This window comes from Cajanus cajan, chromosome 6 (assembly GCF_000230855.2).
Source record: "Cajanus cajan strain Asha chromosome 6, NIPB_CcT2T_4, whole genome shotgun sequence".
NCBI lineage: Eukaryota > Viridiplantae > Streptophyta > Magnoliopsida > Fabales > Fabaceae > Cajanus > Cajanus cajan.
Window position 1 is genome coordinate 34069037 of NC_138522.1, and position 16481 is coordinate 34085517.

A 16481-nucleotide genomic window follows, 5' to 3' on the forward strand; every position below is an offset into this window, starting at 1 on the left:
AGCCTAAACTTGTAACACTTTCTAACTCAGTTTAATGCTCATTGAGTTATGTTTATTTCACTGCATCTTCGTGTTCTAACCCTTGTATTTTCCAAGCTTAATGGTATTTGTTCATCTGGATTGAATGTTTTGTTCACGTTTTGCTTAATCCCGTGAAACAGAGAAATGAATGTATGCTAATGCTTCATTTGTATGCGGTCAAAACAAGAGCAACGACGTTTAGTGATTACTAGAAATTTAACCAATGTTTAAAACGATTGAAGATAATATTTTGAATCAATAATGTGTGTGTGATGACTAAGTTGGAAAGTGTACTGTTTTATTAATTACTATTGACTTTTTTGTTCATTTGAATCTGAAACACCCCCTATATTGTGTGTTTGTTTGTATTACATGAACCTCAGATTGGCATTGTTGCTCCTTGAGAGACGACCTAGGAGTCACTTCCTAGCACTACAAATTTTGTATTTTATTTGATCGGGTACGACACCGATCAAATTTGGTGTCGTTGCCGGGGAGCAACGCTCAAACCAAAGGTTCATAATATAGTGTGTGTTGTGATATTTTCGTGTTTGTGTTTGTGTATGTTAGTGTGTCTCTGTCCATGTGTTCATTGTGAAGTGTGGTGAGTTAGTATGGTAACTCTGTTTTTTTGGTGCGTTTTGGTGCATATTTGGTGCGGTTTTGGTGCATATTTGGTGCGGTTTTTGCTCTGTTTTGGTGCGCCAGACTCTATTTTGATTTTAGTGTGTACTTTGTTTTCATTTTAGTGTGTGTAGGCATACTCTGTTTTCTCTCCCTACTAGACCTTTGTTCGGGTTCTAAAACTGTGGGAAAATGGTGCGGAAGTGTTACAAATCTGCTGCAAAATGTGGTGCGTGAATAGTGTTGAATAGTAGCTGAATTTTCCAATTAGTTGTGATTTTTGGTTTTGATAGCTAGACTAGTTATTTTTGCCTCAAATTTTGTGTGGTAACTTCTTTCAACCTATATTTTGTGTAAAAAATAGCAGGGGCACCCGGTTTGGTCCAAATTTGGAGATACTAAAATTTTTGAAAATAGTTTTCAGCAAAACTTCAAACGGCCATAACTTTTGAAGTTTTATTTCCCTATTTTTCAAAGCTTTTCATGGGTAGTTCATATAGTTAGGCTTTGAATTTTGCTTTGAAATTTTTTGTGGTAGTTTCTAATGATTTTAGGATGATATTGGTGCATTGGTTTTGATAGTTTCCAAGTTTTCATGAAAATTCCCTTTTTACCCCTACTGTTCACGTGGTAGTTGCATGTGATTGCATGTAGTGCATGACTAGGAACAATCCAGGCATTTTGCATCCATTTGATCCTGAAATAGATAGGACCTTCCTTAGATTAGTTAGAGAGCATATAGTTCCACCTCCTGAAAGTGATAACCATAGTGTGAGTGTAGCATCTGAAGTTGACTCAACTAAAAACATGGGTGACCAACCTACACCACGAGAGAGAACACTTAGGGAAATGGTTGCACCTGATTTCACATATGAGAGTTTATGCATTCAATACCCTGAGGAAGATGTTCCTTTTGTGCTTCAAACTGGACTAATCCATTTGTTGCCCAAGTTTCTTGGTCGTGTAGGTGAGGATCCACACAAGCATCTCAAGGAGTTTCACATAGTTTGTTCCACCATGAGACCACATAATGTCCCTGAAGGTCACATAAACCTGAAGGCATTCCCTTTTTCATTGGAGGATCTTGCCAAGGACTGGTTGTACTATTTGGCTCCTGGTTCAATAACAAGTTGGGATGACTTGAAGAGAGTGTTCCTCGAAAAATTCTTCCCTGCATCCAGGACCACTGCAATCCGAAAAGACATATATGGAATTAGGCAACTCATGGGGGATAGCTTATATGAGTACTAGGAGAGATTCAAGAGGCTGTGTGCTAGCTGCCCTCACCATCAAATTTCTGAGCAGCTATTATTGCATTATTTCTATGAGGGGTTGAAGATAATGGATAGAAGTATGATTGATGCAGCTAGTGGAAGAGCTTTAGAACATATGACACCTGCTTCTGCTAGAGGGCTGATTGAAAAAATGGCATCCAATTCTCAACAATTCAATATGAGGAATGATGCCATAGTTGTGAGAGGTGTCCATGATGTGGGAGCCTCTGAGTCAATAGAACATAAGAAGCTAGAGAGTAAGATTGATGCTCTCACCACCTTAGTCTCCCAACTTGCTACAAGTCAGAAATCTGTTACACAAGCAAAAGTATGTGGCATCTTGATGGAGAAGACTAGGAGAAGTGGACGTTGCTCTCCTCCTTGAATTCGCCAATGCTAGGATCTTCTTCAAAGAGATTGGATTCCACTAAGATGTACACTTGAGGAAGAATGATTCTCGGACTTGAGGTTCCTATGCTATGGAGGGAAGTATCCAAGCTCAAGAAAAAATGGACTACTCACTTCAAAGAGAAGGAAAGAATGGAACTCTCCTAGGGTTTTGAGGTGAGAAGCTAGAAGACTTTGAGGTAGAAACTCGGCCAATGGCTCTCAAATTTCAATATGAATCAAAGTGAATACAATTTGTTTTAGGAGGGATCATATAGGTCACCGAATTTTGGGAAGCCACTTGGCGCCACATGCTAGGTCACATGTTGGCGCCAAGGTTTGATTTCAAATTCAAATTTGAATTCAAACCTTGTGTCACATGCATAACCGGTCATGTGTAGCTAAATGCAAATTAAGTTGAATTTAGTATGTATTTAGGGTTGCATTTCGGTGTCACACTTGTGAAGCCAAGGTGGTGCCAAAAGTGTGACCTAAATGCAACTTAAATCCATCCTAAATTTAACCTAATTTGTCCTAACTCAAATGAACTACTAATCCTCCTTAAACCCTAATCTAATGACCAAAATACAATGGTCTAGTGAATACAATGAATAGGAAAAAATACAAGAAGGAGAATGAGCCCAATATTGGGTATCAAAAGCCCAAAGCCCAAGAAGCCCAAAATTAAGCCCAATACACCTAAGCCCTAATCTATGGTCAAAATACAAGACCAACAACAAAGTAAATTCCTATGCTAAGAAAATACATTCAAACATGGTGTTCATTCAATCATAGTCCAAGTGAGAAGCACCCTAGGCTCACCAAGCCCATTGGGCCCACTAAGCTCTGAAGCAGTCAAATCTTCAAGTAACCTCCTGGCCATTGCTCTAGTGGTTGGGCCTTTAGCCCATGCTCTTCCATCATTCCCTCCCTCTTGAAAAGGATTCGTCCTCGAATCTGAAGAGTCCTCCTCATCACTAGCACCTACAAAAGGTTTAAGATCACTAACATTAAAAGTGGTGCTGACTCCATAATCAGAGGGTAAATCAAGTCTATAAGCGTTATCATTGATACGCTGTAAGACCTGAAAGGGACCATCTCCTCTAGGACTGAGTTTGGACTTCCTTTGATTTGGAAAACGTTCTTTTCGTAAATGAAGCCAAACCCAATCTCCTTCCTCGAAGATCATAGATTTCTTGCCTTTATTTCCTTGCTTGGCATATTTCTCATTTTGATTTTGAATATGAATTTTAATCCTTTCATGAAGTTTTTTAATAAAATCAGCCCTTGAAGCCCCTTCTTTATGAATGAAATGTTCAACATTAGGAAGAGGTATCAAGTCTAAAGGGGTTAAAGGATTAAACCCATATACAGCCTCAAAAGGAGAAATATTGGTAGTTTTATGGACTACCCTATTGTAGGAAAATCAATATGTGGCAAAAACTCATCCCAAGATTTGTGATTACCTTTTAAGACTGCCCTAAGCATAGTAGATAGAGATCTATTCACTACCTCAGTTTGGCCATCTGTTTGAGGATGACAAGTAGTTGAAAAGAGGAGTTTTGTTCCTAGTTTTGACCATAAAACACGCCAAAAGTGGCTTAGGAACTTTGTATCTCTATCTGAAACTATAGTCCGAGGGAGCCCATGAAGTTTAACCACATCTCTAAAGAAGAGTTTTGCAATGTTGCTTGCATCATCCACTTTGTGGCATGGAATAAAATGAGCCATTTTGCTGAAACGGTCCACTACCACAAAGATAGAATCCATTCCCCGTTGAGTTCTAGGTAAACCTAGCACAAAATCCATGCTAATATCTACCCAAGGGGAAGAAGCAACAGGTAAAGGTGTATATGTACCATGAGGCATCACTTTAGACTTAGCTTGTAAACAAGCTAAACATCTAAAACAATGCCTTTGGACATCTTTTCGCATATGGGGCCAATAAAATTTTTCTTTTAGCAAACTAAGGGTTTTATCAACACCAAAGTGCCCCATAAGCCCACCTTCATGACTCTCTTTAATTAATAGTTTCCTAATGGATCCTTGAGGTATACACAATCTTCCTTCTTTGTATAAATACCCCTCAGCCATATAGAAACCATCAAAAGCTTTTTGTTGACATTTTTTATAATTATCACCAAACTCAAGATCTTCCTCATACAATTCCCTAATATTATTAAATCCAAGAATTTGAGTACCTAGAGACATAAGCAAAGTATGTCTTCTAGATAGAGCATCAGCTACAATATTTGATTTTCCTTTCTTGAATTTAATGATATATGGAAATTGTTCAAGGAACTCTAACCATTTAGCATGCCTCTTATTTAATTTACCTTGACCTCTTAAATATTTAAGTGACTCATGGTCACTATGAATGACAAACTCTTTGGACACAAGATAGTGCTCCCAAGTTTGTAAAGCTCTAACCAAAGCATATAACTCCTTATCATAGGTAGGGTAATTGAGGGAGGCACCTCTTAGTTTTTCACTAAAATAGGCAATGGGATGTCCTCCTTGCAATAACACAGCTCCTATGCCAACTCCTGATGCATCACATTCTAGCTCAAAAGTCTTTTCAAAATTTGGTAGAGCTAGTACGGGTGCATTAGTAAGTTGATCTTTAAGAAGTTCAAATGCTTGATCATGCTTTGAAGTCCAATCAAATAAAACATCTTTTTTAACAAGTTCATTCAAGGGTGAAGCAATGCTAGAGAAGTTAGGGACAAATCTTCTATAAAAACTTGCTAGACCATGAAAACTCCTAACTTCACTAACATTTTTAGGCTTGGGCCACTCTTGAATGGCTTTGATTTTCTCGGGATCCACTTGAACCCCATTTTTGCTAACAATGAACCCTAGGAAAACCACATGATCCACACAAAAAGTACATTTTTCAAAATTTGCAAATAATTGGTTTTCCCTAAGGATCATCATAACTTCTCTAAGATGTCCAAAATGATCATCTTGAGATCTACTATAGATTAAAATGTCATCAAAATAAACAACCACAAATTTTCCTATACACTCTCTCAAGACATGATTCATAAGCCTCATGAATGTACTTGGTGCATTAGTTAAACCAAAAGGCATAACTAACCATTCATATAATCCAAATTTGGTCTTAAAAGCAGTTTTCCACTCATCACCCTCCTTAATTCTTATTTGGTGATAACCACTCTTAAGATCAATTTTAGAAAATATAGAAGCACCATGTAATTCATCAAGCATATCATCAAGTCTAGGGATTGGGTGCATGTACTTGATTGTGATATTGTTAATGGCCCTACAATCACAACACATTCTCCATTTTCCATCTTTCTTGGGCACTAACAATACAGGCACAGCACAGGGACTCAAACTCTTTTGTATCCACCTTTTATTCAATAATTCTTGAACTTGGTTTTCTATCTCCTTAGTTTCTTGAGGATTAGTCCTATAGGCTGGTCTATTGGGTAGACTAGCCCCAGGCACCAAATCAATTTGATGTTCTATACCCCTAAAAGGAGGAAGGCCCTTTGGACCATCAATAGGGAATATATCATCAAATTCTTTTAATAAATGAGAAACTTGAGGAGGTAAAGAACTAAGTTCAATGCTTAAATTACAACACTTAAGCACACCTCTACAAAGAAGAAGATAAGAAGGTTTTTCAACAATTAAGGTTTGTTTAAAAGTTTCTTGTTGAATACCTTCTATAGATTTCTCTTCCTTCTTCTTTGAAGCTTTATGCTTTTTCTCTTTTTTTTTATTCAAGTTTTTTTTTCTTCTTCTCTTTTCTTTTTCATTTGTACTTGATTCTCTATCACTTGTGAAGGAGACAAAGGATGAAGTACAAATTTCTTCTCTTTATGAGTGAAAGTGATTTCATTAGTAAGGCCATTATGCATGGTTTTCTTGTCAAATTTCCATGGCCTTCCCAACAAAATATGACAAGCTTCCATGGGAACTATGTCACAAACCACTTGATCTTCATAGTTACCAATAGAAAACTTGACTTTCACTTGCTTGTCAACAACAATATCCCCATCTTCATTAAGCCAATGAAGTTGATATGGTTTCGGATGGGGAATAGGAATAAGATTAAGCTTCTCAACCAACCTTGTGCTACAACAGTTGCAACAAGACCCACTATCCACAATAAGAGAACAAGCATTATCAAAAATTTTACACCTTGTGTGAAAAATGTTCTCTCTCTGTGAAAGGTGAGATTCATGAGGTTGGCTTCCTAGAAGCCTTCTAATCATGAGAAGTTGACCATCATAAGGATATGCACTTTCAACTTGATGGTCTTCCTCACTTGATTCACTATCACTAGAAGTAGTGGAACTAGTTTCATCAACACTACTATAAATGTCTTGTCCTCTTAAAATCATTACCTTTTTAGTTGGACATTGAGAAGCTATATGGCCTCTCCCAAGACACTTAAAGCATTTGATGTCACTAGTTTTACTACTAGAAATGACAATATTTTTATCTTTTTCACCTTCTTTTTCTTTTTCAAATCCCTTGCCAAGTTTCTTAGAAGAGTCAAATTGACCCTCCCTCTTGTAGTCCTTCTTAACATAAGAGCTAGATTGAGTTTTTCCTTTAAAAGAGCTTTTTCTCAAATTTTGTTGTTCCACCCTTATACAAAGTTGGACCAAATCATCAAGGTCCCTATAAGGGAGTAGCTCAACCTTATCTCTTATGTCAAAATTAAGACCACTTAAAAACCTAGCAATGGTCAACCTTTCCTCTTCCCTTATACCAGCCCTCATGAGATACAACTCCATCTTTTGTCTATATTCCTCAACACTCATACTCTTTTGTTGGAGTCTTTGGAGCTTATCCATAAGCTCCCTACTATAATAGGAAGGTATGTGCCTTCTTCTCATAGCACTCCTCAATTCATTCCAATAAGTGATGGGAGGATCATTATGAAGTCTTCTCTCTCTTTCCAAGGATGTCCACCAATACATGGCTTGTCCTTGAAAAGCTAGGGTGGCCAAAGGAACCTTTCTTTCCTCACCTACTTGATGACAAGTGAAGATTTGCTCCACTTTCATCTCCCAATCTAAGTAGGCGTCCACATTTTCTTTTCCATGAAAGTAAGGGAGATCAACCCTTGATTCCCTCACTTTATGTTCTTTAATGACTCTCCTAGGTGGGGGTTGATAGTAAGCATCCATATGCAAACTACCATCAATATTTTGGCTTTGAGAATCATTGGAGCTCTTGGTGGAGCTCCTAGAAGAACCTTTTGGACTTTTATTTTTATTTAGTCTTTTCAAAAGTTTTTCTTCTCGTTGCTTAATCATTTGAATCTCTTGTTCTAAAGCCATGATTTGTACTTCTTTTTCAAGTTTTTCTTTTTGTTTTTGAAGTACTTCATCTTGCTTCCAAAGTTTTAGTGCTTCAACCTCCTTTACAATTCTTTTAAAACTTTTAGGAGATTGAAAGTCACTACTACTTTGAGAATGTTGACTCATGATTAAGCAATAAGAGTTTATATGCTATGCAAAAAGGTATAAAATATTTTTGAGATTTTCTAGGAATGAAAATAGCACTTGGAAGTCTAAGTGTACAAGTTGCACTATCAAGGGAGGTGAGCTACAAAGAGCCACTTAATAACCAAGCCTTTTCAAGTGGAAATCACTAAACTCCTTTGTGGTACTTTCAATTCCCCAAAATTTTTCACAAAAATTTTGAATGCTTTTTCACAATTTGTTTGTATTTAAGACTAAACTAAACGTGAACAATCAAATCTACACAAGTCTAGACGAAATTAAGCAACTAAGTAAACACAATTATAGACAAGAAACTTTAAAGGAAGCAAAAACAAGTAGCTAGTCGGATAACCCTAAGTGGAAGCTTGAAACATATGAAATTTCCAAGCCACTTCCACTAGTACTACACGTGAGAAGGCTATCAAGGGTTAGATATACCTGACTAGCTTCTTAATACTCCCTCCAAGCTTTACAAATTGGTTTAAAATACAAAAGATTTGGCAAAAATGTAAACTAGCCTAGGAAAACAATAAAGTGGTGGCTTTGGCAACCAATTAGTGACGGATTGTTGTCCAAATTTTCCAACACTTAATCAAGTGTTTAATCCGCCACTAATCCTTCAAAATAATGCTCCTGGACCTGCAAAAGAAACACAACAAAGAGGTTAATGTGGCTGCCTCACAAGGTGAAGGGATTGGTCACTCAAGTGAAGGAAGTTTAGGAGAAATTTTGGTCACTAATTTAGGTCAAATTTTTAGGTCTTAGTGTCCAAACTTTTCCTACTCTTTGTTGAGCAATGCTTGATCCTTGAACAAGGATTTGAGGCCACTTCCAGCACAGGGAATTTAAAGAAAGAAAACAAGACAAGTAACAAAAGCACAATTTAAAAAGCTTATACCAAAAACAAGAGTAATAGGTGTATATGACAAGACACAAAGAGGTTCAACAAATAAAACTGAAAATTAAGACTCCAAATAAAGCTAGCACTCAGTTAGGAATGTTCCTAGATAGGTACTAGAGTAGATGAACAAAACAAAAAAAATTTGAAATCAATTGGATAAGTATAGCACAAGTAGTAGCAAAAACAATAACAAGGAATCAAGTGGATTTTTCAGCTTGTACACCTCTCGGCTTTTTCTATATAATTTTTTTTTTCTCTATTTTTTTTAATTCTTTCTTTTTCCAGTATCAAATTAAGAGTCCAGAGAGTATATTTGCCTTTTGTTTCAAATTTTTCAATGATTCCAAGCTATAGAAACCGAGAATACAAATCAGCCAAAATTAGGTCAAATTTCAAGTGAAAATGAGAAACTAGTGCACTAATCTTTAGGTTTTGGTTTGGATTCCTTTTGAACTCTTTTCTTTGGAGCTTTTAGGTCTTTAGGCTCTGTTTTGAACTCTGTTTTCTAGCCTCTTAACTCACTTTTTTTTTTAAAATTTGAATCCACAAAAAGAGTGCACTAGAATTAGGAATACACTTGAAATTTTGAGTCACAAAAAAAATTTTAGAAGATTTTTCAATGGAATGTGATTTGAAAACTTAAGAACACAATAGAAACCTAACTCTAAAGAAACTTACTAGAACTAATAGCAAGTTATGAACACAATAAGGCAAAAGAAAAAGCACATATAGGTAGCTAAAAGAGAAGCAAAAACCGAGAACACAAATTGATGAACAAGACACAAAAGAAAATTAGTTAAACATGCTATTCAAGGAATTTTAAGACATATAAAGACTACACAAACACACTAAGACAAAACATGGATTAAAAACCAAAATCTAAATGCAATGTATGCAGTCCAATCACGGACACATATTAGGAATGGAGAGACTCAACATTAAAATCAAAAACAAGCACAAGCTAATAGGTCCTAACAAGTTGATTGAAGGAGAAAAATCAAAAATCAATCAACCAATGGATCTATGGAACAAAATATGATATAAAGCATATAGATCCGAATAGAAACTCAAAGAAGACAATGAGAACACAATGAACACAAAAACAAACGGACCAAAACTCAAGAACACTTATCTCCTTGAAGACCTTGCTCTGATACCAAAAATGATGGAGAAGACTAGGAGAAGTGGACGTTGCTCTCCTCCTTGAATTCGCCAATGCTAGGATCTTCTTCAAAGAGATTGGATTCCACTAAGATGTACACTTGAGGAAGAATGATTCTCGGACTTGAGGTTCCTAAGCTATGGAGGGAAGTATCCAAGCTCAAGAAACAATGGACTACTCACTTCAAAGAGAAGGAAAGAATGGAACTCTCCTAGGGTTTTGAGGTGAGAAGCTAGAAGACTTTGAGGTAGAAACTCGGCCAATGGCTCTCAAATTTCAATATGAATCAAAGTGAATACAAATTGTTTTAGGAGGGATCATATAGGTCACCGAATTTTGGGAAGCCACTTGGCGCCACATGATAGGTCACATGTTGGCGCCAAGGTTTGATTTCAAATTCAAATTTGAATTCAAACCTTGTGTCACATGCATAACCGGTCATGTGTAGCTAAATGCAAATTAAGTTGAATTTAGTATGTATTTAGGGTTGCATTTCGATGTCACACTTGTGAAGCCAAGGTGGTGCCAAAAGTGTGACCTAAATGCAACTTAAATCCATCCTAAATTTAACCTAATTTGTCCTAACTCAAATGAACTACTAATCCTCCTTAAACCCTAATCTAATGACCAAAATACAATGGTCTAGTGAATACAATGAATAGGAAAAAATACAAGAAGGAGAATGAGCCCAATATTGGGTATCAAAAGCCCAAAGCCCAAGAAGCCCAAAATTAAGCCCAATACACCTAAGCCCTAATCTATGGTCAAAATACAAGACCAAAAACAAAGTAAATTCCTATGCTAAGAAAATACATTCAAACATGGTGTTCATTCAATCATAGTCCAAGTGAGAAGCACCCTAGGCCCACCAAGCCCATTGGGCCCACTAAGCTCTGAAGCAGTCAAATCTTCAAGTAACCTCCTGGCCATTGCTCTAGTGGTTGGGCCTTTAGCCCGTGCTCTTCCATCACATCTACACTTCAATTAATCACCCAACAGATGCTTGTCCCTCCTTGCAAGACACTTCTGCAGGTCCTGATGCCCCACAAGCATATGCTGCCAATATTTACAACAATAGACCCCCACACCAACAACAACAAAATTATGATTTGTCTTCCAATAGATACAATCCTGGTTGGAAGAATCATCCCAACTTGAGGTGGGAAAATTCTCAACAGCATCAAAATCAAACACCTTTCTAGAACCATCCCTCAAGTTCTTCATACCAGCCTCCTTAACAGAGACCTCTACCTGCACCTACAGCCCCACCATCTCAACCTTCTACTTCTTATGAGCCTTCATTGGAGGAGCTGGTGAGGCAGATGACCATCCAAAACATGCAGTTCCAACAAGAGACCAGAGCTTCCATTTAGAGTTTGACAAATCAAATGGGTCAGATGGCCACTCAACTCAATTAGGCACAGTCCCAAAATTCAGACAGGTTACCTTCACAGACTGTGCAGAATCTAAAGAATGTGAATGCCATCACCTTGAGGTCTAGAAAAAAAATTGACATACCAGCACCTACAGTTGTACCTTCATCTGCACCTGAGCCTACACATGAGAGAGAGACCCCTACAGGTAGTGGCAGAAAATTTCATACAGGTGGACCTTCTTTTAGTGCACACAGTGATGATCTACATCAGCCTCTTATACCTCTTCCATTTCCACCAAAGTCAATTCCAAGCAAAAAGATGGAAGAGGTGGATAAGGAGATATTGGAGACCTTCAGGAAGGTGGAGGTGAACATACCTCTGCTGGATTCCATCAAGAAAATTCCCAGATATGCTAAGTTTCTGAAGAAGTTGTGCACCCACAGAGGAAGCTGAAGGGCAATGAGTGAATCAGCATGGGAAAAAATATCTTAGCTCTCATAGGTAAATCTGTTCCACACATTCCTGAAAAATGTAAGGACCCAGGTACATTTTGTGTACATTGCATTATTAGTAACAGTAAATTTGAAAATGCCATGCTTGATTTAGGAGCTTCAATTAATGTCATTCCTCTGTCTATCTTTAATTCTCTGTCTCTTGGACCTTTGCAACCTACGGGTGTGGTCACTCAGTTGGCCAATAGGAGTGTTGCCCACCCCACAGGTTTTGTAGAAGATGTCTTGGTTCGAGTTGGTGAACTTATTTTTCCTGCAGAATTTTACGTTCTTGATATGGAGGAGGGATTCTCCCATGGTTCTGTTCCAATCATTTTGGGTAGACCATTTTTGAAAACAGCCCGTACCAAGATTGATGTATATGTTGGTATCTTGTCTATGGAATTTGGTGATATTGTTGTTCATTTTAATATTTTGGATGCCATGAAATTTCCTTCTAAAACTCATTCTATTTTTCGTGTTGAATTGATTGATGATTTAGTTGATGAGCACATTCATGATTTTGATTCTTCTCATGCTAAGAAACATTCATTTTTATTTGATCTGTATAATTGTCTTTCATGCGTTGAGTCTGAATCTGAATATGAAATTGATTGTGATGAGGCATCTAAATTTGATACTTTGGGTGTTGTACCTCTTGGTCCTGATTTTATAGAGTCATAATGCACTAACCATGTTGCAGGAAGTACAAAAGAATCTGACTTGTAGGTTGAGGTACAGGCTATGGAACCCCTTCTCCCTTCTTTGGTTCTTTCTGATGTTCAGCCAACACCCACACCAGAGTTAAAGCCTCTTCCAAAGAACCTCAAGTATGCTTACTTGGAGGATGATGAGAGATTTCCTGTGATCATATCCACCTCCCTTGATGTTGATCAAGAGGATAGGTTGTTGCATGTGCTCCGGAAGCACAAGAAGGCAATTGGTTGGACCCTAGCAGACATTCCTGGCATTAGCCCATCCATGTGCATGCATAAGATACTATTGGAGGATGGACCTAAACTAGTGAGACAGCCTCAGAGGCTACTTAACCGGTGATTTTGGACGTTGTAAAGAAAGAGGTGACCAAGCTTCTACAGGCTGGGATCATCTATCCTATTTCAAACAGTTATTGGGTGAGTCCAGTCCAAATGGTCCCAAAGAAGATAGGCCTCACTGTTGTTAAGAATAAGAGGGATGAGCTCATACCCACCAGAGTGCAAAATAGTTGGAGAGTCTGTATTGACTACCGGAGGCTCAACCAAGCAACAAGGAAGGATCATTTTCCTCTGCCCTTCATTGATCATATGCTTGAGCGTCTGGCAGGTAAATCTCATTACTATTTTCTTGATGGGTTCTCTGATTATTTTCAGATTCATATTGCTCTTAAGGATCAGGAAAAGACCACATTCACCTACCCTTTTGGTACTTTTGCCTATAGGAGGATGCCTTTTGGCCTATGCAATGCCCCTGGCACATTCCAGCGGTGCATGCTCAGTATTTTTAGTGACTTTCTTGAAAATTACATAGAGGTGTTTATAGATGATTTTACTGTTTATGGATCCTCTTTTGATGCATGTTTGGATAGTTTGGATAGAGTTATGAATAGATGCATTGAGACTAACCTTGTTCTTAATTTTGAGAAATGTCATTTCATGGTTCAGCAGGGTATAGTTTTAGGGCATATCATTTCTAGTAAGGGCATTGAGGTAGGCCCTGCAAAGATATTTGTTATAGCACAATTTCCTTACCCCTCTTGCGTGCGAGAGGTGCGATCTTTTCTTGGCCATGCAGGTTTCTACAGGCGTTTCATTAAGGACTTCAGCAAGAAAGCACTCCCACTATCCAACTTGCTACAAAAGGATATTGATTTTAATTTTGATGACAGGTGTAAGGAGGCGTTTGATTGCCTCAAGAGAGCCTTGACCACCACTCCTATCATTCAGGCACCAGACTGGAAAGTTCCCTTTGAGCTGATGTGCGATGCTTCAAATTATGCACTGGGGCTTGTCTTAGCACAGAGGGTTGACAAATTGCCTAGGGTGATATACTACGCTTCCAGGACATTAGATGTTGCTCAAGAAAATTACACGACCACGGAAAAGGAACTTTTAGCTATTGTTTTTGCACTTGATAAATTTTGATCATATTTGCTTGGTTCTCGTGTCATTGTTTTTACAGATCATGCAGCTTTAAAGTACCTGTTGAAGAAGGCTGACTCAAAGCCTAGGCTGATTAGATGGATGCTATGGCTTCAAGAGTTTGACTTAGACATCCGTGACAGAAGCGGAGCACAAAACTTGGTGGCAGACCATCTCAGTAGGATTGAGAGAGATGAGGATGAGAAGACTTTGCCCATTCAGGATAATTTTCCTGATGAACATTTATTGACTGTCTTTATTCCTTCCCCCACCCCTTGGTTTGCAAACATTCTCAATTATTTAGTTGCTTCTATTTTTCCTCCTTTGGCATCTAGAGCTCAAATTGATAAACTTAAGAGCGATGCTAAACATTATGTTTGGGATGACCCCTATTTTTGGAAGTTGTGCAGTGATTAGGTAATCAGGAGATGCTTGCTAGACCATGAGATTGATTCGGTCCTGCACTTTTGTCATTCTTCTACACCTGGTGGTCATCTTGACATTCAGAGGACATCTCGTAAGGTGCTTGATTGTGGTTTCTACTAGCCCACCATCTTTAAGAATGCGTGGAAGATTTGCAGCACTTGTGAGAAGTGTCAGAGAGCAGGAGGATCCCTTTCTTGGAAACAGCAGATGCCTCAACAACCTATGTTGTTTTGTGAGGTCTTTGATGTCTGGGGTATAGATTCCATGGGTCTCTTTCCTGTCTCTTTTGGTTTTTCATATATTCTCCTAGATGTCAATTATGTTTCAAAATGGGTGGAATCCAAAGCCACCAGAACTAATGATGCTCGGGTTGTTATGGATTTTGTCAGATCTAACATATTTTGCAGGTTTGGAGTACCCAAAGCTATTGTTAGTGATCAGGGCACCCATTTATGTAACAGATCCATGCAGGCCTTGCTCAGGAAGTATGAGGTTGTTCATAGAGTCTCTACACCCTACCACCCCCAGACTAATGGGCAAGCCGAGATTTCAAATAGGGAGATCAATAGGATCTTATAGAAGATTGTGCAGCCCAACAAGAAAGATTGGAGCAATAGGCTAGAGGATGCTCTATGGGAACATAGGACTGCTTTCAAAGCTCCCATAGGGATGTCTCCTTATCGGGTTGTCTTTGGCAAAGCATGTCATCTTCCTGTGGAGATAGAGCACCGAGCCTACTGGGTTGTGAAGACCTGCAACTTCTCTATTGATCAGGCTAGAGAGGAAAGAAAGTTGCAACTGAGTGAGCTTGATGAGATCCACCTGGAAGCCTATGAGAACTCTAAGTTCTACAAGGAGAAAACCAAGAAGTTCCATGATAGTTTGATAGCTAGAAAGGACTTCACGGTTGGGCAGAAAGTTTTACTGTATAATTCAAGGCTCGGTCTCATGGGTGGTAAGTTACGTTCTAAGTGGATTGGACCTTTTGTTGTTACTAATGTTTTTCTTTATGGTACAGTTGAGATCAAAAGCGAATCCACAAACAAGAGCTTCAAAGTTAATGGGCACCGTCTGAAGCCTTTCCTCAGCAATCCTTCCCTGTTGAATGCAGTTGAAGAGGAGATGTCTCTGCTCGACCCCACTACTCTCCCACCATGACTTAGGGAGTTTTCTTTCCCTCTCCTTCTTTACTTTTATTGCACATGTCCAATTTTGTTGATTGTTCTGATTGCTTTGATCTTATGTGTGTGCCACATTGGGACAATGTGTGATTTAAGTGTGGGGGGGACTGTTTTGGTTATACGCTTTCAGGGTTTATTTGTCATTCTTGGTTTAGGCTTTATGTTTAGGTCTTAAGTTTTATGTACAGTTTTGCATGCTTATCTTTGATTTCTGGGTTTTGATAGTTTGTAGGCACTTGCTTCACCCTTGGATATGAGTTACTTGATATTCTATGGATTGGAATCCCTGCCTTTCTCTGCTTGCCAAGTTGATTATGAGGTTTGAGAGGTTGTTTTGAATGTGACAGATTTACCCTGTGTGAGTTTTTGACCCTTTCTCTACTCTTTCTTGTGTGTTTTGCCTCTTGATTGCTTGCACAATATCCTTGGCTTGACTCTGTTTGATATTTCTTGGTCCACATACATGTTTGGAAAAGATTAAGGCATTTTGATTCTAAGCCTCTAGCCAAATAAGCCTACCTTGAATTAACTCCTCTGATAACCCCTGCTGAGCCTATTTCCCCTTCTTTATTTGAAGCTCATTACAAGCCTTAAGTGAAAAACCATGATTACCTTAACCTTAGGGAGTATTGGAGCTTTGGAATTGTTTTGGGAATGAGTTCTTGAATAAGTGTGGGGGTGTGTGTGTGTTTCATTGAATGATATATATTGGCTAGTTGATTCCTCATGCTGTACATTTTACTTCTCTGAGCATCTTATCTTATCTCATCTAAAAATTTCGTGTGTACTGTTCACAATTCTTAAAAAAAATGAAAAAGAGAAGTTGTTTGAGGCAAAGGAAAGAGGATTGATTATTGTAGAGGTCATTAGAGGTTTCTGGGTTTACTTCTTATGCTTATTCTTGACTTATTCCCCATTGCTCATCTGGTTCCTCTAGGTTGTAGTTACTTATCCCATATATTATCCTTTACCCTGTCCTTGGCCTCATTACAACTCTAAAAAGACCTTTTG

The 16481-nt window shown here is 38.2% G+C and overlaps 2 protein-coding genes across 2 annotated transcripts; both read left to right on the forward strand.

Annotated features, from left to right (window-relative positions):
* Positions 1 to 11707: 11707 nt before the first annotated feature.
* Positions 11708 to 12409, forward strand: LOC145958647 (uncharacterized). The gene is made up of 2 exons (XM_083076155.1): positions 11708 to 12134; positions 12228 to 12409. Exons 1-2 carry the CDS (start codon positions 11708 to 11710, stop codon positions 12407 to 12409), a joined length of 609 nt encoding a protein of 202 aa, XP_082932281.1.
* A 60-nt stretch (positions 12410 to 12469) lies between these two features.
* On the forward strand, positions 12470 to 14280 carry LOC145958648 (uncharacterized). Its single transcript, XM_083076156.1, has 4 exons — positions 12470 to 12777; positions 12852 to 12957; positions 13096 to 13219; positions 13904 to 14280. The coding sequence occupies exons 1-4, from the start codon at positions 12470 to 12472 to the stop codon at positions 14278 to 14280; spliced, it is 915 nt and encodes a 304-aa protein (XP_082932282.1).
* The last annotated feature ends 2201 nt before the right edge of the window (positions 14281 to 16481 follow it).

Coding starts and splice junctions, on each gene's coding strand:
- LOC145958648 (XM_083076156.1), top strand. CDS start 12,470: ATGGAACCCCTTCTCCCTTCTTTGGTTCTTTCTGATGTTCAGCCAACA. Junction 12,778..12,851: donor CCTCAGAGGCTACTTAACCG/GTGATTTTGGAC, acceptor TATTTCAAACAG/TTATTGGGTGAGTCCAGTCC. Junction 13,220..13,903: donor ATTCCAGCGGTGCATGCTCA/GTATTTTTAGTG, acceptor TTGTTTTTACAG/ATCATGCAGCTTTAAAGTAC.
- LOC145958647 (XM_083076155.1), top strand. CDS start 11,708: ATGGGAAAAAATATCTTAGCTCTCATAGGTAAATCTGTTCCACACATT. Junction 12,135..12,227: donor TATCTTGTCTATGGAATTTG/GTGATATTGTTG, acceptor TTGATGATTTAG/TTGATGAGCACATTCATGAT.